Below are 26,031 nucleotides of genomic sequence, written 5' to 3' on the forward strand. Positions count from 1 at the left end.
TCACTAGGATGGAACTCCCCAATTGCCTGCCTTTCTTTTTTTTTTCAGAACTAGAATTTCTCAGCTTTCCAAAATTGTAACCCCTGCTGTCACCATGCTCATTACAAAATAATAAAACGAAAAAAAATCTTCCTAATCAAATGGAACTTGGGAATGATGATGCTTTGAGCCGAAACCTTGGTAGAACTGAGAAAAGAGACCTTTTTGTTTTCTCAGAGCTAGATTCTGAGTAATCTATTGATTAACTGAGGTTTTGTCAGTTTTGAGATGTAGATGAGCTGAGTGGATTCGCTTCTAAGGGGAACTTTTACCTAAATGTCAAACTAGAAATACCACATTCTTTGGCAGTCTGTGACAAGTAAGAGTAATGGTCAGCACCCTTTCTTCAGGCTTGGTTGGATAAAAAGTTTTGAAAATCCTTACAGCTTAGATAGCTGTGGCTGTGAAAGCAATGTACTGAGGATGGTTGGAAATAATCCTGCATGTCAGAGAGGCTCCAGGCTAAGCTAAAATGTTGCATTATTTCAAACAGATTCTTCTGAAAGTTGCATGTCAGGACAGCCAAATATAAAGTGAGGGACCCTGGCACGAGTGGGGAAGATAAGCGGCAGCAGTCCTAGCCTGGGTTTTCAGTTAAGGGTCTTATTTACCTCACAGAAGATTTAACTTCCCTGGATCTCATGTGGAGGGCATCTTGGCATGGGTTCAGCTTTGCCCCGGTGCTCTTTACTGGAGTCAATATTTAGCAGATGTTTAGCCATGTCCCATCAATTGCCTTTTGACCTATCACCAGAGAGGGAGGAGACGGCCTCCCACTTGGCTTACATCCTGCACGCTGACTAGAAATTTGTAGAAGTCTTGTAATCAAGATGCAAGGACACCTCACAATTCCCCTGGGAGGCAGGTAAAAATCTGCTCTAGCTAAAGAACAAAAACAAAAACAAAATCAAAAACAGGAATGGAGACTTGGCCAAGGTCATATAGCACATCGGTGACAAGAGAAGAAGCTAGTATTTGGACTCCCTCAGTCTTCCTCTGGCTGGGCCAGAAGAAGGTAGTGTGAAAGCTGCCTTCAATACTGAAAATGCTATTTAAGTGATACTGGCATCCCAAGCCAGTGGAATATATCCTTCTGCTTTATTTTTCCACATTCCATGGAAAGGTTTTTAAGAGTTAGGATGAGGGGCCATTTGCATTCCTGTCAGATAGTTTGCTTTTATCTGGTACAAACTTCATGGTTGCTAGTGTACTTGCAATTTACTAACCAAAAACACCAAATTAAATTTCCAGATTATTGCATTTATTTGGGAAAATGCTTTGTTGCTGAAGAAGGGGAGGGACAACCTGAAAAGGTTCCAATTAGAATCCAAATCTTTTGTGGGGCTAACAGGGCTTAACTTGTCCATTTGGATGTAGGCATGTTAAGGGTGGTTTCTAATTTTGGAAAGAGAGGGAGAAAAAAATTATGGGACGAGAGAATGGAAAGATAAGGCAAAGGAAATGAAATATATTCCTTCGTTTTGGTGATCTATTGAAAGTTTGGATTTTGGCACTGTGTTGTCTCTCCCGAGTTACTTTGCCTGCCCGTTCTGGTATTGTTTTGCCCCTGCTAGTGACCTAGATTAGCTAGAGCATGGTTAAGCATTCTGTGCGCAGACAGTTGGTGCTTAATAGAAGTGAACTCCCAAGGGCTCACTGTTTGGTTAACACCTGAAGGGTTAGTGCCTCTTCCTGCTGAGGGCGTGTTCATCATATGCTTAGGGATGAGATCCCAGCAAACAACAAGCATGATGATGATGATGATGATGGTGGTGGTGATGATGAAGGTGCTGATTGCAGCCCTTCAGTGTTAGTGGGAGGACAATTCTGGGCAAGTTTTCCCACAGAGTAAGCCTCTGCTTTCTAAGTGACTTTCTTTTCTTTTGAGTAATTCATGGGCTAACTTGAAGATATGCAGGGCAACAATAAAAAATTGTATTCCCATCAGCACAGGAGGATTATCGATCAAGAGTTAGAAGAGAACTTAGAGGTTATCTAGTCCAACCTCCTCATTTTAGAGAGGAAGAAATTGAGGCCCAAGGAGATTGAGTGATTTGCTTGAAAGTAAGCCTGGGCAGGATTTGAACTCGAATCCTTAGCCTCTTCATACTCTTTCCATAACATCTTGCTGCTTCCCTTTGTACATACTTCAAAAGGTCTGTAATTTCATCATTAAGCTATCTCCTAATGCAGACTGTAGCCCTTCCTAGGCTTTGTAGAGGGTTTCATGAGCTGCGGTGGTGGGAACAAAGTTCATCACAGTCTGGTCCACCCTTCTGGTGATGAATCACACTGTATTTAACTAGACCAGCCATTAGAAGAACCTTCATCAGGTCTGTGGTCTGAGCCTTTCAAGCTTGGCTGGACCTGACAGAGTTTGAACTTAGCTGGCCCAGCCTTCAAGAGCCAAGGGTTACTTACATGACTGGAGGAAGTAACACATGAAGGTTTTAAGTGAAGTTCCTTCATGGTTGCTTTGTACTTAATGAGACACTTAAACGTTGAATTGAAAATTATCATGAATTTCGACTGAGAGTAATAAATCTGTTCCAACTTGTTGACCTGAATAGCTTTTGGCTTAAGGGAATGTGCTATTTATAGCCATAGCCTTAGAATGGCACTGATTTACATGCACAAACCAAACAAAGCTATTAAAAACTTAGATTCTCAGGTTATGTATCATGAACCTTTCTCTCCCACTGCCATGATTAGCCCCCATTTTTGAAATCTTTAAATAGCCTCTTTGTTATCTGCCATGGTATTCTTAGGCAAAATGATTAAAAAAAAACCCACTTGATTTTGTCAGCTGGGACCTTTCATATATCAGTGAGTTTTGTGGGTTTTAAAGTGATAAGGTGAGGTTGGATACTAGAATTGGACCCTGTTTTTTGAAGGGTGCATGGGCAATAGGGAGCTCCATCTTCCTTTCCCCCCAAATCAACACATTGTTAACGGGAAATTAATTGACAATAATCTTTAAAAAAACATTTCTCAAATTTCTCTAAAAAAAACAGTTCTCAACTCCACAACCTTGAGAAACCAAGGATTTTTTTTTTAACCATTCATTTGGCACTTACCTACCTTGTTAACTTTGTGTGGTTGCTTATCTTCTTATGAGTTATGCCCTGGGTCCCCAACTAGGTTACATAATCCTCAACTGTGAGAATTGGTTTTTGGCTGTCTTTGTATCTCCTCTGCAAAACAGTTACTTAATAAATGTGAACTGATGATGCTGATAAAGGTGAATTCAACTTTCCTGTTCACTTAAGATTCATGACAATTTCCCCAGGGTCAAAATATATGGAGATATTGGTGGAATTTTCTTTTTTCTCTGCTGATATCAAAAGGAGTTATGCAGAGGTCAGGGAAATGAAAAAATTATTTTGGTATTCGGTGCCAGTTTGGGCCTTTCTATGGCCACATCTTCTCGGAGAGAAGCCTAAAGAGGCAGAGAATTGGGTGATAGGTATGTGATGAATAGAGCTAACTAAGGAGATGCTGGAAATATTTTTCACATGGGGCATATTATTTGTCATCAGCAAAATAATACCTTTAAACAAATCAAATTCTAAAATACTTCTAAAATTTAAGACTATTTTTAAAATGTGGTTTTCATGATTTAAAGGGACCCAGTGAGAGAGCCCAGAATGGTAGGCAGATATCTTTCTAAAGAGTGCACTGGTGAATCTAACTACTGGATTCTTTTGACAGAGTACTGAAAAATAATCATCCTTGTTGCATTGTACTTTTATGATTCTTATGTGAATAATGCAAACTATTAGTTGACAGACTTGATACTCCTTAGGGAAGCAACTTGAAATAAAAATAATATTCCCTTTAAAAAAATCTCTCTTCATTCAATGTTTCTTCAAATTTATAATCCACATCAACTCTAAGTGGTTACATTCTAATACTTAATCACTTGAAATGGAACATTTACTGCATTGTACATATATTCTTGTAATGTGCTGTCTTTCACCTTAGATCATCACCTCTGGATAAAATGAATCCAACCACCCAAGATGTGGTCATAATCACCTTAGGATTCATGAACACTCCAGTATTCTGAGAAAGTTGTCATGGGACCATTTCCAAATACATTTCAATATGCATTTCTTGGAGTAGCATCCAACAGAACAGCAGTATCTTTACTTCTCTACCTTTTTACATCCCCTTTTAGGAAGGAGGGCGAAACACTTAACAGGTTTAGTTAAGTGATTCACATTTGAAGAGTATGTCATTAGCAGAGGCTATGTGGGGGTGGGCTATATCAGAATGATCCTAGATGTTGGAATGTAGTTCTGGAAATAACCTCTATGCCATCCTTTGCAAATAAATGACTCTGCTTTTTTTTGGGTGCATGGTAAATATCTTAGTCAAAATGTGTAATTATAGTTCGCCATACAACTTCAGTGAAGGGTTAATTTTATTAGGCAGAAGGTAATTAATTCTAGCCAATCACATCCCTTCTTATCATCAGCTAGCTTTCATGCCTCATTCCAAAGAATTATCCATTGAATCTATGGATGGGAACTCCCAGCTATTATGTTTGTGACAAATGTTAGGTTCAATTGTATCGGAGCCTGTATAATTCCTGAATTACCTACTGGGCAGTGTGTTTGCTTTGTCCAGAAGATTACTTGGATGACTTTTAAAAGGAGATGGTGTTTTCTAAATGATTCTTATGTATGGACGTGAGTCAATAACTGAAGTGAATTTTCATAGGCATTGTTTTGACCCCAAACACACTCATCACATCTTCCTTACCATGAAAACCGGTGCTCATCTTCTCTTCAAGATAGAGTTGACCATGTATTTGGTCATACTTCTGAAACAAAGAATTTTTAAGATGTGCTCAAATTCACTTCAATGATTGGCTCACCCTCATAGCAAAGAGGAACCAGGATCTATTAGGATGAGAATCGGAAGGGCGTACCCATCTGGGCAGGTGTTTGTTGCAAGGAGAGAGAAACTGGAGTCTTCAAAAGAGGAAGGGCCTATTAAGGACAGTGACCTACTCTATGCATTCACTATGCAACGTGACAGGATTGCTACTTTTACTACCATCTATAAAAGAAATAGAAGCAAACAAACCACAGCATCTGGCTCTAATTCCCTACTCTGATGCTTATGCCTACATACAGAATATGCCAATGTATCACAGGAAGAGTGGAAGATAAATTCATAAGTGACATCATAGCCAAAGAGAAAGAAACGGAATAGAGCTAAGACTATGTACTTGGAACAATATTATTTCTCAGAGCTTAATGAAAAAATCAAAATAACTTTTCATAGTTCAGAATACTCCCCTCCCCCCAACAGTGGTAACAATGATGACATAGTTTTACATCACTGCTAAGTATTGTGCAGTCTTGTCCTTCAACAGCCTGTGTCACACGAGAACCCTCAAAGTCTGGGCACAGGTCGACGGTCTTGTGGACACTGGCAAAAAGTGAGTTGTTTCCCCATGCCCCTTTCTTCTCCTCCCAACTCCCAGTTTACAAGACGCCAAATGAAATGTGATGCAAACAAGCTCTAGATACAACAATAACCCATTAAGAATTGACTATATATGAAAAAAGAGAATCATTGGAGGCCATATATATATATATTTGTCAGTTGTTCTCAAGACAGAAATATCCAAATTCTAAGGGCTCCTAAAATATAGAAAATGGGCCCTGTTGCCATGGGTATTTAGAACAACTCCAAACACACACAAAAATAAAGACAGGTATTACTGACAGATTTTAACCAATGTGGAAACTCTAAAAGCATTTTCTTCTCATTGTTTTGTTTGGATACAGAAGGAGAGACAGATCTGTGAACGAATATTGAAAAATTCTCATTTTTAAACACCTTTTTGTTTTCCAGTCCCAAGGATTTTGTCTGTCCCTTGCTTCCCCGAGTTGTGCTGATCTTTTGAAGATGTGCTCAAGAGTCCGAAGCAGAGTGCTTTCCCCCTTCTTTGAGGTCCCCCTTGTGCCCTCTTCCCTGCATACCCCCACTTTCCTTCCCTCTCCCCTCCCCCCTGCCCCACTGCCAAGCCCTAGCTCTCTCCCTCAGATAAGCCACTCTTTTTTGCTCTCATCAATGGTCTCCGTGAAGTTTGGGTCGTGGTTCATGATGGCGGCATCGGCGCTCTCAGCAGATTCTGCTCCCTTGGCTTCGTTGGTGTGGTAGGTGCCCTTGTGACGGAACATGTAGCGAATGAGGAACACTAAGGTGCAGAGGATGGTGAAGATCACCACGGCAATGACCCCTGTTAGAAAGAGGAGTGGTATCAAAGGTTACATGAACCTAAACATTCTCTACTACCTCTGGCCCCTCCATCTTCCCTGTTGCAATTCCTCCCCACTCAACCTCAAAAAAGAAAAGAAAAACAATTGTTATAGGATCATAGATTTAGAGCTAGAAAGAACCTTAGAGTTCATGGAGTCCAACCTCCTCACATTACAAAAAAACAAAACAAAACAAAACAACTGAGGCCTAAAGACAGGGAGTGACTTGCTCATGGTTATACAGGTAGTAAGAGGCAGACCTGAGATTTGACCCAGACTCCCAAGTCAGTACTCTTTCTTCTGCATACCTTACCTTCTAGTTGGATTTTATTTTGTGCAAAGAGAGCCATAGGCAACATTGTTTGATACGGTTGAAACATCACCCATAAAATATTATAATCTCAATCATGTTTTCATATAAATTTCTCACAGAGTTTCTACCTCTTAATTAGGAAAAAAATTGCTGATAATGCAGAAGTTAATTGGCTAAAAACCAGGGTGATAATATTGATCCAGCTAAACATCCTCAGAGAACGGAATAATCTTTATAGGAAGGGTTTGGGGGAGAATTATTCCTACTGGTATGATAATAATCATAATAGCTTGGATTTATATAGCCCTTTAAGGTTTGCCAAGTGCTTTATGAATCATGTTTTGTTTTATCCTCACCACAATCCCAGCAGGTAGCTGCTATTTATTATGCCAATTTTAGAAATGGGGAAACTGAGTCAGATACAGGTTAAGTGACTTGCCCAGGTCACACAGCTAATAAGTATCTGAGACCAAATTGGAACTCAGGGCTTCTTGACTCTAAGCTCAGTGGTCTATCCACTGTACCACCTAACTGCCTCAATACAAGGCAATTAAATGACTTCATAAGGGCATCTTTAATCTATATGTGACTTCCTCTTTAGATACCCTGGGAAAGCTGATGAACTGAAATGGAGGAAAACTTGGTTTTCTGGGACGGAGGATGAGAGGGGCCTGACAGCAAGTAATTGGATGTGGGAAACTGACTCAAGAGAATCAAACTGACCTGCAAGTCAAAAGCAGAAAATAATTGTTTTAGGGCTGGCTTATTTGAAGCTTCTGGATGTCTGCTGTTAAACCAGTGTATTTGAAAGTTGTAAAATTTTCCATTGCAATAACTCTTGTAATGCATATGCTTCCCCATTGTGTGCCACCTAAAGGAGAGTCACTCCCGAAGAGCCAGAATAGGTCTATACATGCTACTGTTCATGTTTTCTCCTCATCTGTGGATACATTCCATACTACTTTAGGGTTGGCTCAAAATTTTTAACCTACTTCTCACCCCTTATACAGATCAAAAAGGAATGAAACCATCATTCTACATTGGTCAACCAGTGAAACGTATTACGTATGTTGAGAACTGGTTGACTGAATTCGGTAGATTGGTTTTAAAGGATTGTCCAAAGCTCAGAAAGGTTAAGAGACTTGCCTATAGTCACACAGCTGGAAAGTGTCAGAATTGGGATTCAGATGCATGTCTTCCTGACTCCAAGTGAAGCATCATGTTCACTACTCTATTCTGCTTCTCTAATTGTTGAGGGGATGGTGTGTAAGATGGTCCAACATGTTATACCTACCTCCAATAATTGCCGAATTTCTGTTAACTCCATCTCTTATAGCTTGTCCTGCATTATATGGAAAGTCAGCACTGGCTGGAAAAGGAAAAAAAAAAGACAAATTCAAGTTTAAACATAACCTGGGAAGAAAAATCTGCCAAACAGTCTCATAATTAGCACCAAGTACTTTGTGACACAGATTTCTTTGTACAACTGGTCTCAGCCTTCCTTTCTAATCTTCCCTTCTCCTACTTGCCGACATGACCACGGTGTACCTGCATCAAAGAAGACACAACGCTCTGTGTGCAAAGCAGAATTGCAGTAGCTCAAAAGAAACATGAGATGCACGACCTTGGAGACATCTCCACTCCAAATATTCACATGGACTGTTTGTGCCCAACCTGTAGTAGAGCCTTTCAAGCTCATGTTGGTTTGGTCAGCCACAGATGGACACACTATATCTTGACCTTAACATCATGAAGCCATTTTGGTCCTCTTTGAGAGTGAAGGACCACAACCAACCAACGGGGTACCTATGTTCCAGGTATGGGAATAGCTTCTACTATTCCTAAACTATATCACAGTCATTCTTACCCTTGTACTTTTGCTCAGCTTGCTCCCCTGGACCCTCTATAGTCTGCCTTTTTTTTTGGACTCTGGTAATTTAAAACCTACACTTTCTATGTGGTCAAGTTTAAGTTTCAGTCTTAAGTCATTTTATTGCAAATTCACCTAGTCCAATATTGATGCCATTGTTGGAATGGAATTTTCCAATGACTATTTCCAAAAAGAAATAATACAAACTCCTTAGTGTGGCAGTTAAGGTCTTCCAAAATCTGGCTCCAACCTACCTTTTTAGGCTTCCTTCACATTATTTCCATTTACATGATTTATGTTTCAGCCTCTATCCTACCTCTGGGTGTATGCAGTCCCTCAGGCCTGGAAAGGACCACCCCCAAAACACTTGTCTTACTTCAAGGTTTAGCTAAGGGGTCATTGCTGATGAAGATATTCACTCCATCATAGAGCACTTGGTCAGTATCTCTTCCTCTGTCCTAGCAAGCTCTTGTATCAACACTTCCCTGTGCGTGTATTTGTCTCTTTCCTTTCCCTCTCCCCTTTATATTGTAATTTCCTTCAAGGTAAAGATAGCTTTTCTTATCTTTGTATCCTAGGCATGTAGTGTAGAGTTTTGCACTAAGTGCTTAATACACTTTTTTTGGGGGTAGTGGTGGTATCATATTTGATCAGTTCTCATTGGAAGCAAGTTCTTTATATTGACCCCTCCAGTCTCTCTGTAACTCCTATAGATTAGATTGTGAGCACCTTGAGGTCAGAAACTGCTTTTTGCCTCTTTTTGTATTTCTGACACTTAACAGTGACTGGGACACAGTAGGGACTTGATAAATGCTTATTGATTGATTGACCACAGGCTTGTCTCCAAAATAACCTAAAACATACCTAGTCGCTTTTCCACGGTACCTTTCTAATATTTGCATGCAACCATCATGTCCTCCAAAATTCATAGGCTTTTAGAATAGAAGAGATGATTGAACATCTAATCTAACCTCCTCATCTTTACAGATGAGGAAAATGAGACCCTGAGAGGTACAGTGGGATGGTCAAAGTCATATAGCTGGTAAATAGAAGAATCTGGAGATTCCAAGTACTTCATGCTTTACACTATCCATGTTGCAACCTCTTCACCAGGCTAACTAGTAATTTCCTTAACCATTCCTCTGACTACTTGGTTTTAGGATCACTCCCTGTATTGGCTGCTTTCTTCTCAATGCTCTCCAATTTGTCAATCTTTTTTTTTTTTCAAAGTGGCATTTAATACTGGACACATTACTTCAGATATTGTCCAACAAACAGTAATTTAGCTCTAAAAAAAGTCTTGGGGCAGCTAGGTGGTACAGTGGATAGAGCACCGGTCCTGGAGTCAGGAGGACCTGAGTTCAAATTCGACCTTGGACATTTGACACTTACTCGTTGTGTGACCCTGGGAAGGCCACTTACACTGATTGCCTCACCAAAAAGAAAGTCTTTTTAACTTCTCTATTTCCAGCCTGGTCCCTGCAGTTATTACTGAAAAGAACAATCCTTATGGAGAAATGCCTGCTATCCCCAACACCACCACCATCAACTGCTGGCCAACTGCTACAGAAGTGTAGATATGTGTAAGAACCCAAGCAATAGCTGGGCCCCCCCAACCACCAGCCTTGCTTCTGTCCTGACTCTTGCAGCCATTATTCAGGGGAGTAATGCTTGTGGAGAAGTTGACCTGCATCCCCGTTACCACCAACTGACACCCAACTGTCACCAACAGGTCAGGCAAGTCATTCAGGCTAGAGTATCAAAGTGCCCTGAGAGATGGGGGACAGAAAGGAAGTGGAGGAAAAGGAAGAAATGTAATGGGTAGAACAGGTAGAATTTGACCCAGTTCAAGAAAGAAAACACAATTACAACAGTGAAGCTTATGAGGAAAATAAGCATCGTCCCAGAAGGAGTGTCTAGGGTCAACCTCTTAATGGGGGTCAGTGAAGACTCATTATAATAATGGCTTTTCTATGCCATAGAGAGGGACAAAAAGGATTATAATCATCTTTGCATATTTACTGCTAGTTACTGTTTCTGTTGTAATATTCAGCTACAGTTGTGTTTAAAAAAGTTAAGAGAAAAGTCAGTAATACAAAATGCTGACTTTGCAATTTGTAATCAGTGTGAGAAAATAGTTTCACATTTTTAATTATTTCCTTATGGTAAAGAAATCCCCAAGCATTTTTGCTAGACCTTGAACTTTTTTGTTTTAATGTATATATGCAATAGCTTACACTGGAGTTTGAGTTTTAATTGACTAAATGTACATGAGCAATCATAATGTTTATAAATGAAAATTCTGTACTGAAAAGAAAAGGCCAGGCAGGTCAAACTATTGCTACCACCTTGACTCCTACTTTTCCTCAGATTCATGTGGAGGTAGCCTAGGACTATAAACTCAAGAGTTGTGGAAATAATATTGCTCATCCCACCTACTCACTCTTCCTCTTTCTAAAGAGATCCCCAGAGAACAACATAGAGGTGCAGGGTAATCCTTGAAGTGAAGGGGCTCCACCATTCCTACTACCACAGGTCACCAACCAGCTGCTAACAATGGGCAGTAAATCCAAGCACCCCAGGTTAGTAGTGTCCTCCCAGACCACCAGCCCTACTTCTGGCCCATATCCTGCAGCCATCATCTGGGGAAGCAATCCTTGTGGAAACGTAACCAGGCAACTGCCTCTGCAGGTGGTAGCTATAGCTACTGAAGACCAAGAAAGAATCTTCTCACCCCTGAAGTCCTTGAGAACTGTTAAACAGTTCAACAACAAAGATGGAGACAGTTTTTTATCAATGAACATGACTCTGAGGATATTGGTCAGTATTATTATCTGCTTTGCCTTTGTAACCTAAGTCCATGAAACCTTTCCACCTAATTTGCAGTTAAAACCTTTTATATCCACATAGTGTCTAATAAATGTTCATTCATTCATTCATTCATTCATTCATTCATTCATTCCACCTCCTGACTGCAGACATGATAAGTGAAGGATTAAAATAAACCTTGTATAATTAGTTATCAAGTTACCAATCAACCAACAGGCATTTATTAAGCACCTAATGTATACCAGACACTGTGTTAGACAAGGGATATAAACACTAAAGTAAAATAGTTCCTGACTTCAAGGAGCTTTCAGAAAGGAAGACATATACCTACACAAGTATATATGAAATTTTTACCAAATATATACAAGATGACATATTTTGGGGGGAGTGGAAAAACATTAGTAGATAGAGAATCAAGAAAGTCTTTATGTAGAAAATAGACCTTGAGCTAAACCATGAAGAAAACTGGCTTCTTCCTCTTTCTCATATAAGGCAGTCCATTTCCTACCTGTGTATCTTTGCACTGGCTGCCCTCAATGTTCATGCTCCTTCCTGTGTATGAAGATAGACCAGAGCCTGTTAGGCTGCTGTGAACTATGGGGACTTGTGTTCTAGGTGTTAGAACTTAACATTGATTAAGATCAGTCCTGACCCAAATCTAGAGACCTCAGCCTTTAGGAAGAAGCACAGAATGTCCAGTTTCTGGTAGCCACGTTTTTACCAATTTGAGAAAGGAATAGTGGACTATACTCTAAAATTTCACCTCAATAATTTAGGCTTCAGATAATATTTGTACATGAGTTGTTTCCCATTTTTGGTATGGACACCATCTTACCACAAAAGGTAACATACGAGAGAGCATTTGCTCTTAAATGGTCTGGAAGACCATCAAGCCTCCTAAATACCAGTCTTCTAGTGCCAATGAGAATTTTAGAGAAGAAAAATTTTTTCCTTAAAATTTTTTCCCACAATTTATAGTGACATTTTGCTTAAATTATTAATTAATTTGTTAAGCTTAGATGTTAATTTTATTTCATTTTAGTTGCTTTAGGAAATTAAACTTTTAACTTTCTGAGACATAGTCTGGCCTTCCATTGGCTTTGCATTCCCTGCAGGAGTGTCCAAACATCCCGGCAATAAGAACCATTTAATCCCGTGCCATTCCTACATAATACTAGATGTATTGTCTTCTGCTATTTAGTGCCCAGACAGCCTAATTATCATGATTTTCATTTTTTATATCATTCATGTACATGTTATTTTTCCTAGGGAAACAAATGGAAGTTCCTAGGGATTGGTCTGTTTTTGTCTTAGTATTCCCAGGATTTACCAGTTACTGGTACATGTGTCATAGGATCATAGATGGAAATCAGAGGCTGTCTGGTCTAATCCCATTTTACAAATAGGGAAAATGAGGTTTAGGGAAGTGAAGTTACTTGCCCAAGGTCACAAGGCAGTAAGTAACAGAGGAAGGATTTGAACTGAGATCCTCAGATTCCAGAAACAGTGTTCTATGTCAAGGTGCTTGCATAGTAGGAGATGAATATTTACTGATCAGTTCTAGCCCGTGTAATATTCCCTTAAAAAGCCTTGCAGTTTCCCATTTCGGTACCTTTGCTCACATCTGGAATAACCTCTCCTGTCTCCATATCACCCAATCAAATCTCAACGTCCTTCAAGGTCTACCTCAGGCCTCGTACTCTTTGTGACATCTTCCTTTCCCCAGCTGGAATTGATTCCGCCCTCTTTTGACATCCCACACTAGGCACTGCAGCCATTTTAATTTGATCCAGGACTTGACACGTGTTACCTGGTAATATTATTCTTTCACCTCCCTGTGCCTTATTTCCCCAGATAGACTATGAGCTGTTTGGAGGAAGAGAATATATTCTTCATCTGTTCTGTCCTCCACAGCCTCTTACCTGTTGATTTATTATCAGTCGGTCTTTTAGAAGGCTTGAGGAGTGTGTGCAGTATCTTATAATAACAAAGGCTATCATTTCGGTATGACTTTTAAAGCTAGAATTTTTTTTCCTAAGGAAAAAAACATTACAGAAATGATAGAATGTTAGAGCAGGGAAGCACCCCAGTAGTCACTGAGCCAAACCCTAATTTGGGAGAAGAGAAGACAGAGACCAGAAGAGGTTAAGGGACTTGCCTAAGATCACATAGCTAGGTAGTTGCAGGACAGAATTGGAACTCAGGACTTATGGCTTCTGGTCCAGTGGCATCTTTCTACTGTAAAGCTGCTGCTTATGAAATGAACCAAGTGAATACAGAGGGCACATTGACATTTTCTCAACTGCTTGGTCACCTGTCAGAAGATGCATACATTAGTCTTAATGGGAATCAAGGGTGAATTTTCTGTTTTAAAAGATTAGCTCTTAGCCCCTCATCCTCTTTATCTATCACTTATCTGTTCTTAAAATATGTGTGGATTTTTACTCCCTACTGCTCGACCTAGAGTATGTTGATAGAGGAAGCAGATGTTGTTATGAGACAGATATTTCAAATGATTCCACTTTAGCAGTTCGTTCTTGCTTACTGACAATGTTCATAGAATTGCAGAATCTCTGAGTTGGAAAGGACCTTAGAAATCATTTAGTCAAAACCCTCTTATCTTTTAGGGTGGGAAACTGGGGCCCAGGGAGAGGAAGTGAATTGTCCTTTGTTCCATAGCAGTGGAGGCAGAGCTTGAATCTAATTTTCCTGAGTCTAGAAGGAGAAGTTGGGGAATTAGGGAGAGGGTACAGGTTGCCCCCTTTTCCTTTAGGACTATACCGGTGCTTAGACTGCTTCTGCTCTGGCCCACCTCTATTCCCCTCAAACTCTCTGGGGGCCCAGATTTATTCTCTGGAAGGCAGTCTTCCCTCTCTTTAAGTGAATTTGTCCTTGGTGCCTGAATTCTTAATTACTGCTGTACCTAAGTCATTGAATTCACAGATCTATATATAGATGTGTAGACTATGTTTATGTATTCTCTTTTGTGTGTTCTTTGACCTTTTTTCACATGTGCTTGCCTTAGCTCTTCCATTAAGCTGTAAACCTCTAGAGGACAGAAGTCTCTGTGTCTGGTCTTTCTTAGTTCTTTTCCAAGAGTAGGTACCCAATCAATATTATTGGCTGACTGCCACTGGCCAGGTCATGGTCTGTTCCTCTCTGAGTATGCAGACAAACAGTTCCAGCAAAGCCTGGGAGACCATCCGTATAATAAAACCAGTCACACACACATTCATTAAACCTATAAACATTCATGTGGCAGCGTGTTCGCCCTTCTTTTATTCTGTTTTCCATGAAAAACCTGTGAGGAGATTTTGACCTATAGAGCTTAATATAATCCATAAAAATATGTTGCTATTATTAAGAATGTTAAAAAAAAACACCTGAATAAGACCTTCTATGAAAGTTTTCAAAGACAAAGTAGTCCTTTATCAAACCACCAATGATGGTGTATTAAATAGGAAGAGTAAGAGTTTCTTCCATCCATTGCTAAGTGCAGAAAAGCAAATCGATGTAAACTACAAATTGCTCCCAGAAGCTCTTTGTGGAACAATTTAGAATGGTCTCAATCAGATTACTAACAGTCGACCAACCAATTGCATTTGCTCTCTGGGTAGACCATTCAGTCAGGATTGTGGCACTTGAAGTCACCTTGGTTTTGCACAGAATAGGGAGTGGAAGGTGGGCAAGGCTGGTTTTTGGAAATTCAATGAATAATCCACTTTCCATAATAAAAGGTAAGTTCTACTTGGTGGAAGTAAGGGGTCACTTTGACTCAACTCAGCTCTTGGGAGACGGGAACATATAGAGTATCCCAATAATAATCACTATAATGGGCTTGTATTAGTAATTGAAGTATTCACTCAGTAGAAAAGACTGATTGAATTATGCTGACCCAGAAGTAGGTGACCCACCAAATGCTTGGGCAATCATGAATAGTGTCAGTTATGCTGAATAATTTTTTTTTTCTTTTTGTGATGAAAATTTCATTTATCTTTGGAGAATGTGAAAAAATCCCAGGAAAATGTTTTAAGGACAAGTCTGAATCAAGCAAGTGCCTATTATAGAAGACAGCTTATGTAGTGCAGTTTTATTAAAGCTTAAAATGGCACCAAGACTTTTGGGACACCCTGTACTAGTGAATCTGTGAACAGACTGGCTTGAATTCCCTTGTTCCTTTTTGTCTTATTTTGACTATAAAGAGGAAAAATGAAAAAAAAAAATTTCTCAATGAAGGAGAGGAAATGGATTTCTGTGTGTCCGTGTGTTGAGACACTTTTCTTATTTGTTGTATAAATCTTAAAAATGTATACGATTCTTCTCTTTAACTTGCTTCATAAAGCAAGCAAAAACAAAACAGTCATCAAGAAAATATAAGAAAACAAAGACTATTTAATATTTGAACAATGTAAAATGCCACAAGAATATCGGTTGTAGATTGTAGATATTGTACCTATTTCCCTATCTCCCTTGAGAAGGTTTTTCTGCATAAACTGTTTTATCTTTAACATCTGATGCAGTAAGATGAGAATCCTAAAAAAACACACAAACAAACAAAAAACCCCCCCAAAACCCCACCAAATAACTGCTGATCTTTGTTATCATTTCATTTGAGGATCATAAGAATTTAGGAATCATTATGAGATCAGCTAGACCCAATCCCCTTACTTTATAGATTGCTAAGAAGTGGAAGCCTTGGTATGGTTAAGCAGCTTGCTAAAGATGATATATTGGCAGAGATGGGACGCAATACCATGCATTCCGACTTCAAATCTCGGGCCCTTTCTAGTCCGTGACGAAAAGTTTTATTGTAATGTATGTCTGTATTGGTCTGGTACTTTAGAATGTTCTTTGTCAAATACAGATCCGACCTGACTTGTGTGACCAAAAAAGACTTTTCTCAAATGACTTGTCTGGAAAATTCACCTCTGACTCTTGTGTGAGACATACGTGACATCTTGGAGTTGGGACTGTACATAGAAATGCTCTAATTAACTACTGATAAGAAACATTCAACATTTGTGGCAAGTGCTTACCCAGCTTTTGCTGTAGGATTTTCAGTGACAAGGAACTTCAGTGTCCTATGAGGTAAACAACCTCTTCTTATTTTAGATAGCTTCAAGTGTTAGAAAGTTTTTCCTTATGTTAAACTGAGATCTTCTACCCCATCATCCTCATTTGGCCTTTGTAGGTGAAAGTATCATATGTGACCTTTATTTATCTTCTTCCAAATTGTCTATGTTACTGATGTGCTAAAATATAAAATATTTATAAAACTTCCCTACAAATTGTCTTTTCCCTTTATTAAAACAAAGCCTGCTACAAACTACGATTTAATCATCAAAAATCTAATTATTAGCTTTTAAAAACAAAATAACATTCTCTAAAAGAATATCACAGTTATCACTAAAAATTTCCAGTGCTTGCATTTAGTTATCAATAAGAATAAAATTGAAAACCTTGAAAAGTTTATAGAAATTGGATTTCTCTCCAAAGACATTTGTGTATGTGTGTGTGCCACACACACATGTGTGTTCTCAAATATAATAGGTTTGGGGTTAGGTGGAATGAGTTAAGGGTAAACTGTCCTTTCCATGTCTATTCCTTTACACTATTGTGTTCCCCTTGGTTTCTGGAGAGAGCTAGCCAGTCAGCCAGAGTTGGATTGTAAATGAAGAATAGATCTGGCTACATGAACCTAAGCAGATGTGCTTTATGGTGATGGGGAAAGTGATGTGGGAAAGTATGCATGAGGGTTAAGTCAAAAGCATTTATTAAGCACTAAGTACCAGGCACTGTGCTAAGTGCTGGGGCTACAAATTCAAGCCATAGGTAGACACTACACTCAAGAAGTTTACATTCTAATGGAAAAAGATAACACATAAAAAGGAACTAACAAGGTGGTGGGAGGAAGGTGGTGCAGTGGATAGAGCACTGGGCTTAGAATCAGAAAGTCTCATCTTCCTGAGTTCAAATCTGGCCTTAGACATTTACTGGCTATGTGATCCTGGCAAGTCACTCAACCCTGTTTGCCTCAGTTTCCTCATCTGTAAAATGAGCTAGAGAAGAAAATGGCAAACCACTCCAGTATCTCTGCCAAGAAAAGCCCAAATGGGGTCATGGATAAAGGATGGCTGGGCTGGGCCCTTCACCAATGTGGAAGAAGAGATATGGAAAGGAAAAATATTACCAATGGGAGAAAGGAACTCTTCCTGAAGGGAAGGAACCGGTATTTGGTTTTTTGTCTTGGTGAACTAGCTATTTGGTCTTGATCAAGTCTCAGGGGAAAAGAAATGCTTTTCAGCAGAAATGATAGAAATAAGGTCAAACTTGAACATATAACTACCTTAGCTCCATGTGGAATAAAGTAACTCTGAGACTTTCAGTGAAGGTTGAGAGAGTGCTGTCCCTTCTCCACCTAGTCAGTCACATGGCAGCTGCTGCTCCATGGCAATTAGATGAACTGGTCTTAGCTAGTCAGTCTTTTGCCTGGGTTCCTGGATCATCTTTCCTGCTTTGTATGTCCTTTCCAGATTAAGTTACTGAACTTCATTCTCAAGGTAGACATGTTTGGCCTTGGAGGTGATCTTTTGAATTTAAGATGTTTGAAGGTCCTAGATCCACTGTCTAGAGCTGACTGGCAGTGTAGAGAGTTTCTTCATAGGAGAAAATGACCACTCAGGAGGATTAACCAAGCCTGGGATTGGATAAGTAAAAGACATCCACCAGGAGCTGTTTGGATAGTACAGAGTTGAGACAAAATGTGGGATGTCATTTCAGTAACCCATACATTGCTTCATGTTTATGATGCAACCTCTCAGCAGAATCTTATAGTAATGATGTTATAAATTACTCATTAATATAGGAAATATATTAATATTTCAATAATTAATTTATTAACATGTAGAAGAAATTAATATATACTATGAGTCTTTTGTGTTCTTTAGTACTTCTTTTATATGTAGGAAATAAATATCCATTCCATACCTGATTTATACTGTAGAATGAGTACCTTTCTATTCTTAATTTTGGGGACACTTTTGATGGAGCCCATGCCAAAGCCTTAAGCAGTTTTCCCCTGGGGTGCCAGGGTGGTAGATGAAATGAACCAGAGTTTGAGAAGAGGGAATCTAGTTCCACTCTCACTTGAGGTAGGCTATATGTGTGGGTTCAGAGCAGATGAGTCTCAGTAGAAAGAGGATGGGTACAGAACATGTGTTCTCTGAGATGAGCAGTGGTTATTAATTGTAAAACAACTCTATGAGTAGCTTGGTTTATTCTATTGAATTCAGAGAGTTATATTTTATTCACTCTCTTGGTTAATTGTTTGGCTTCTCACAACTACCACTCATAAAAAGATACACATTTGGTCTGTAGCTATATTGTTATTCTTATTTTTGATCTCTCTAAGTAAGCACAAATAAGTGTTTTCATCAATACTGACTGACCAGTGACAGTCTCAGACTTCAGAGACAAAAAAAAAAGATAGTGAGACAAAGACATACCACCACAGCAGTGTACGTACAGTATAAGACACATCCATGCCATCTTATTATTTCTAAGTTGGGGAAATCACTTGTTTTTCCTGTTTGGTCAATAACCGATTTTAAAATCTATAAGGAAGGACAGTGGATGGAAAAGCTATAGACATTTATAAATGAAGGTGTGCTGGTAAATGTTTAACAACCAGCCCCCCCCCAAGTATGACATTTTAAAATTTAATCTGCATGATTAACATTTTCTCTATCACTTTTGTAAGTCTAGATAGTCAACAAAATAATAAATCAAGTCCTGATTTATAGTGTTTGCTGATTTCTGATATGTAAATGCTTACGTTGAAAATTGAACAATTGTGAGCCAGCAGGAACTAGCTACAACATAACCCTATTTATAGATTGTAAATTATTAGAGTTAGAAAGGACCTGAGTTCAATCCCCAGATTTTATAGATGAAAAAATGAAGACCCAGAGAACTTAAATAACTTGTCCAGACTCACATAGCTTTTGGCAGAATTGGCACTAGAAATCAGATGTCCCGATGCTCAGGCATTGTTACATTGTGAAGCTCTGAGGACAGGGACGTTATTTTGCCTTCTTGGTATCGCCAGTGCTTAGCACAGTGTCCTGATCATAGGAAGTGAACACAGTAAGTGCTTAGTGAAGGACTGTTGATTGACTCCCTAGGCCAAGGCACACTCCCTTTGTATTACTCCTGTATTGAGAATTGTCAAGGAGTCTAAAGTAGAAATTTGCTGAAGGAAGAGCTAAGAAACATAGACTTACTGTGTTTTCCCCGATTCCTTACGGCTGAACCTTCTTTGCTGAAATTTTCAGACATGCTTTCTACCTTTCTGGACACTACACTTAAAGTAGAGTTTTGATCTCATCAACATGGTTGTTCTCACTTTGTAGATCACAACTCACCCGTGCCTGCTTCTCTTCAAGATAACAAGCATTTAATTAAGCACTTACTATGTGTCAGGCACTGTGCTAAGGGCTGGTGGGGAGGTACAAATACAAGCAAAAAGAAAGGTAGTCCCAGGCCTCAGGGAGCTTACATTCTAAGAAGGGAAGACAACAAGAAACTGAAAAGGGGAGGGGAGGACGAAGGTACTGGGTTCAAAAGCACAGCAGAGAAGTTTAGGATGCAGACTGGTGAGAAATGAAGACTTGACTGACTTAGGGACCCTTCTTGTCCTGGGCAACTCTTGCTCATGTCCTCTCACAAATTGCCAGTGGGTTTACTCAGCAAGCTCAGGGGGCTGCTCATTTTCTCAAATATCACTCAATCAATATACAGAGGCACATTTTAAACTCCTACTATGTGCCAGGTTTTGGTAATATAACCTCAAAGAATGACATGATCTCTACTCGTCAGGATCTTACATTCCAATGTGGAAGACGAGTACATGTGAAAATATACAGAGCATAAGTATCAAGTGAATCTATGCTAATAAATACAAAGCAGTCAAATACAAGGTAGTTTAGAAGGGAAGGAACTGGTATCTGGGTTAACTGGAAAAGAAAGGTTTCATGTAGAAAATGGTGCTTGAGCTGAATCTTGAAGGAAGAGGGGGACACCAGGGGGCAAAGGCAAGGGGAGAGTGCATTCTGGGCATGTGGCATGGAGGTAGGAGTTTGGAGTGTCATGTGTGAGGAACTTAGAGAAGGCCAGTTTGGCTGGATTACAGAGTAAAGGACAAGGAGGAAAGTCCAATGAACTTGAAAAGAGAGATTGAGGTCAGGCTGTGAAGGGCTCTACTGGCTGACATGAGAGGAGCTTACGAGCTGTGTATGCGTTATCTCTTATTCTTGCCACTGGCTCATCTTCTTTTTCAAAGGATTATAGATCAAGAGCTAAAAAGGGCACATTTCCTTTGTTCCAGTTCTTCTTTTTTGCTCCTTGCAGCCTATGTTCACCTACGACGTACCTCTCTGCTGCCTGCTGAGTCATACTTTTAATTGTCTGGAGACCCTAGTGCTCCGTGACTCACAGACACATGGTGCCACCAGAAGAATAGTGGTATTAAAATTATAGACCTTTGTTTCTGGGACAAATATGGGGTTATTAAAGGAGTCATCTCTCCTTCTTCTGTTCAATTCTGAGACCAACTCATTGTCTTTTAGCAGAGTCTGTCCATGATATATACACTGATGGATTAGCTCTTTTATTGCTATTTTTTGGGGGGTCCAGACTTGTCATTTCATTGGTATAGAGAGCACTAGGTGAAGAAACTATCTTTTCTAAATCAGAACCATTTCCTCAACTTAATGCCTTTAGGAACTGCCTAAAGTACTGAAGTGTTAAGTGTGTTACCCAGGGTAACATAGCTTAAACTCAGATTTTCCTGATTCTCAGGCCAGCTTTCTATACTACCTTTTACACCAGATTTCCTTTTCTTTCTTTTTTTAACTTTTTCTTCTTTTTAAAAAATTTCATCCTCCCGTTGCTTCCACCTAAACGCACAGCACAAAGAAAAATGAAACCCTCATCATAGACTTGTATAGTGCTGCAAATCAAATTCCCACATTGGCCATGCTCAGAAACACATGCTTTTATGCATTTTAACTTCATCCTCTCTCTGGCAAAACAAAATAAAAACAAAAGGTATTAAAAAATGTTGTCCTGAAGTTGAGGGGGAAGAAGAAATGGAAAAGTCCTCAGTAAGGAAAACAATAGAAAACATTCCGATACTTCCAACAAAGAGAATGCTCTAGTTCCCTTCACATCTTTCCCAGATTGCACCCAGCAAGAGCAACATTCCCCTAACAAGGCCTGTCACTTTCAATTTGGAGCAAGGCCCTGGAATCCAGAAGGGAAAGGACCATCTAGGTATGGAAGGATGAGCTCTGTGACCTTGGACAAGACACTCCGTTTCTTCTGGTTTTCTTTTTTCCTTTACTCTTTGTCCCTCACAGAGTTCTAACTTTGCTTTTCTATTGTTGCAGAGAAAGGATGGACACAGGGAAATGGGAAGTATTACTAAACGGATTTCGGTGTGGTTTGGCTGTACCTACTGACGGCTCCACAGTCCCTGGTTTCAAAAACATGGTGAATGAGGGAGGACTGGAATGATTTCCTCCGAGAACCCCAGCTTTATTACTGTTGAATCATTTGTGTCCTTGCAATTATTTGCATGCTGGGATGCCTGTGAATGACACTGTCCTCACCCTATTTCTTCACTGATGTAGAGCCTATAATAAAAGCAGGCCTCAGCTTTTCTAATTACAGTTCTTCATTTGTCCAGGCATAGAGGGAATGACTTTTAAAATGTGAGTGTGGTTGATCAATGGGAAGAGGACCCCGAGAAGCAAATCAACCAAGATTAAGAATTGTGAGCCTCAGAGTTTCCCAGGGCATTTTCTCCTGGATGAAATAATTCTCCAAAGCACAGGCACCAGAGAAGATAACAAGATCTTTCTGTTATCACTGCACTTGAACTTAATGTATCTTAAATAAAGCCTGACATATTTTTAAAAAAATGTTATTTTTATTGTTGTTGATTTTGGGTTTTGACCAGACCTACGATTTCTCTGGTGTGCAGAGTTCACCATGAAGAACTCCCTCTGGTAATGTGTGCTCTGTTACTGAGAGTTTCAGTGAATTGGTTGGGGGGCACTGAGAGGTGAAGTCACTTCCCCAGAGGCACACAGCCGGGAGGTGTCTGACACAGGATTGGACTCCAAGGTTGACTCTCTATCCACTACACTGGGCTGCTTCTCATTTTATTGACGCTGAAGTGCTGTATTTTTTAACCTTTTAATTTGTTGGGTAGAGAATGTCTATTTCTTGCCTGCTGGGGCTGGAGATAAAGGGGACTCTGAAGTGATGGGAGTGCAAAATCACTGCAGTGTGGACAACTTAACTGTTTCAGTGTACCAGACTTCCCAGAAGCACTTGAGAAACATCGGGGATCATTTCCTTATTAATCATAACAGCATAATAGCTATGATGTGGTAATTCACAAAACAATCTACAGAACTTCAAAGTTTATATTCATTCACCTTGAGTTTTCCAAATATTCTCATTTTATAGCTCAAAGCCAAGATACCCAAACCACAGAAACAATCTGTAACAAAAAGCCTTTCTGGTATGTCTCTAATGCTGCTCCCTATCTCCTCTTTTCATGACCTCCACTTCTCCCCGTCAACCACCAACAGAGCATTTAAAAAAAATACTGAATGCTATTAAGGGTAATTTAATATTGTTACAGGAATTCAAGCCTCAGATAGCATGAATAAGTACAGTGATGGGTGGGGAAGAGAATAAGCATTTATATAGCACTATGTACCAGGCACACCACAAATATTATCTAATTTAATCTTTACAACAACCTTGGGAAGTAGGTGTTATTTTGAGCTCTATTTTACAGTTGAGGAAACTGAGGCAACGAGCGGTTAAATGACTTGTGTCTGAGGCTGCATTTGAACTCAGGTCTTCCTGACTCTAGACCCAGCTCTCTTTTGCCTCAGTAGCAAAAGGATAACTTTTCCATTCAACTATTAAGTGGATAGAGATTAACGAACATGTGTTAAATAGGTTTTCTCATTCAGCAAAACATGTCCACATTGACACAACAGTATGGGCAACTTGTCAGGCCTTGGTAGTAGCCATCTCACATAGAACTGAACAGTTCAATGACATTGGTGATATGGGATCTGATTTTTGTCATCATATTGGGAAAGAGATTTTTCACAAAATTTCTGTGATGAATGTTCACGTTTTTACCTGGTATGAACTCAGGATGGGGAGGAAAATTAGAGGAAGAGTAAAGTAGTACTAAGGAAGAGTAAAATTCTGGTGGTGGCTAAGTACAATTTAGTTTAGACATCAATCAATCAATCAAGCAACATTTATTAAGAGCCTACTACACGCCAGATACTGTACTAAGAACTGGAAATCTAAACAGAGCAGTGAGGAGGAATTTTTGTGCTTGGCTATGTACCACAAATCATACCTGGGGCAAGTGGCATGAAGAAGGGGGGAGGGAGGACATTTATGGTCACATAGTTCATATGTGGCAGAGGCTACATTTGAACTCAGCTCAAACCATGCTGCTTCAAACTCTGTCATCTTTACCTGTTTTGATTTTCTTTTTTACTCCTTTGCCAGAAAGAAGGAAAATCAATTATCTAAGTTATCAACTAGTTATATGGATAATTAAGCAAAACTCTGTCATGACATTAGTATGCTTCCTGATTGGCTAAGAGTGATTGGAAGATTATAGTCAGGAGTATAATCCTGAGCCTAGGTGCCTAACTACCAACCTTCACTGAAGGGTTTACTACAAGAAAGATTGATGCCCTTGCCTAGAGCAGTGGGAAGGAAGTTGTGCCAGGAGATGGTGGCAATACTAGATGATAGATGTATGATTGCACTTGGATATGGTGTATCTGGGGATTCAAAGGACTAGGATGCTTGGGGAGCCTGGGAGGCCTTGAAAGCTGGTTGTCTCAAGTTAGACTTTAGTGACCAGGAGAAAGAAGTGAAAAGTGAACACTTCTAGTCTTAAGAACAAAGTTCAAAATTCTCCAGGCTGACACGGAAAGAAGGAGCTAGTGTTCTGGGAAAATGTCAGCAAGGCCCAATACCCAGGGTTGGCTCTTTTACACTGTAATGTATGTGTAAGATCTGAGGGATTATAGTGAAATAATATAAATTACCTTTGATTTTCACAGTGCTGTATGAGTTGAATACATTATGATTAGCCCATTTTCAAAACATGAGTTGAAATTAGATATATTCATCCTTTCCAGTGCGTTGAATAGACCTTGTGATGACCCAATGAGAGGACATAGGCAAGAGCAGCACAGGATGCGCAGGCATGGAGAGGTGATTGAGATTATTGGAAGAAACACTCAAATTGATTAGTCATTCCATAGGCAGTTATTAAGCATCTACTATGTGCCAGGCACTGTGCTAGGCAGTGAAGAAACAAAAAGAATTAAATAATCCCTATTCACAGGGACATTACATTCTATTGGGGGGAAGGGGAATAGTATGTACATGTGTAGAAAGAAAAATAATAAATACAAGATGTGGAGGAAGGGCACTAGTTGATTAGATCACAGATAATATTTGAATATAACCAAAAAATGGTCACAGTTCCAATTTGCACACAATGGGCTGAATCTTTATATTGTTGTAATTTCTAAATATATTTCTATGCAAATACATTTGTATTTCTTAGTATTTGGGGCAATGGACCAAGAGTCAGGCACTATGAATAAATTTCCCTCACCGAAAATTGTTTCTGGTTTCCAAGGAGAGTGTGATTAAGGAAGAAGTTGCGTCAGTAAGAAGAGAAGCCACCTTAATGAAAAAATCAAATCTCTTCACTTGTAAAGACTTCCCCTTAACTGCTTCATAATCATGTTGTCTCACGGGTTGCTGCGAGGGCCTGAAATATTCTCAGAATCAGAGTGTCTCCAGGGGTGCCATTCTTTTCTTTCTCAGACTCCTCTCTTCCAAGACTATCTCTGGAATTCCATGGGGCATTATATGACTCTCTGGAAATGCTTTAAATTTTCAGAATTCATAGCTTGGGGGTAAGCTGAACACCAACATCCTTGTCACCCTAATATCTTGACAGAAGATGAATAGAACTGTTTGTGAGAAGGAAAAGTTGCGCATAAACGGCTTGAGGAAAGTGGAGAGGGTGAAAAGGTCTCCTTTTACTCTATCAGTATAAATTTATAGGCTATCTGTAAAGTAGTTGGGTCTTAGGTAGAAGTTTTCCTTAACCATCAAGCTTCTTCCAAGGCAGAAAAATGAATAATATAATAATTTTATGAATCTTTTCATCTCCCACTACATCATCTACATTTCAACTTGCAGACAATTTTATCCTCAGATTGAGGGTATGGATACCTCATCTAGTGACAGGCTGTAGGAATACAGCCTCCTGCCTGTGAGCTGGGCATGTCAGTGTTTTAAGATGACTTTATTCTTGCAGGTAAGGGCTGACACCAGTTCTGTTTATGACCGGTTTTTCAGAGGCCTTTGGATGAAGAAGGTCACTGTGACCAAAGGACAGTGTCCTTGCATCTTATACTGATGATAGGATGATTTTGGGTCTTCTGAGTACTTTTAAAAATCAATTCTCTGTGTATTTTAAGTCTCTTGATATATAACCAATGGGACGCTTAGTTGTGAAATGCTCTTTTCAGCTGCATTTGCAGCAAATGTTAAATTGCTAACTT

The 26,031-nt window shown here is 39.5% G+C and overlaps 1 protein-coding gene across 1 annotated transcript in view; it reads right to left on the reverse strand.

Annotated features, from left to right (window-relative positions):
* Positions 1-6,083: 6,083 nt before the first annotated feature.
* Positions 6,084-26,031, reverse strand: part of CNTNAP2 (contactin associated protein like 2) — a 2,649,987-nt gene continuing 2,630,039 nt past the window's right edge. The window contains exons 23-24 of the mRNA XM_027856858.1: positions 7,925-7,999; positions 6,084-6,298 (exon numbers count right to left, since the gene is read on the reverse strand). Coding sequence (XP_027712659.1) covers positions 6,099-6,298; positions 7,925-7,999 — 275 coding nt within the window. The 3' untranslated portion in view covers positions 6,084-6,098. The remainder of the gene's footprint in view (positions 6,299-7,924; positions 8,000-26,031) is intronic.

Source organism: Vombatus ursinus, unplaced genomic scaffold (genome assembly GCF_900497805.2).
Source record: "Vombatus ursinus unplaced genomic scaffold, bare-nosed wombat genome assembly UNPS02011649.1, whole genome shotgun sequence".
NCBI lineage: Eukaryota > Metazoa > Chordata > Mammalia > Diprotodontia > Vombatidae > Vombatus > Vombatus ursinus.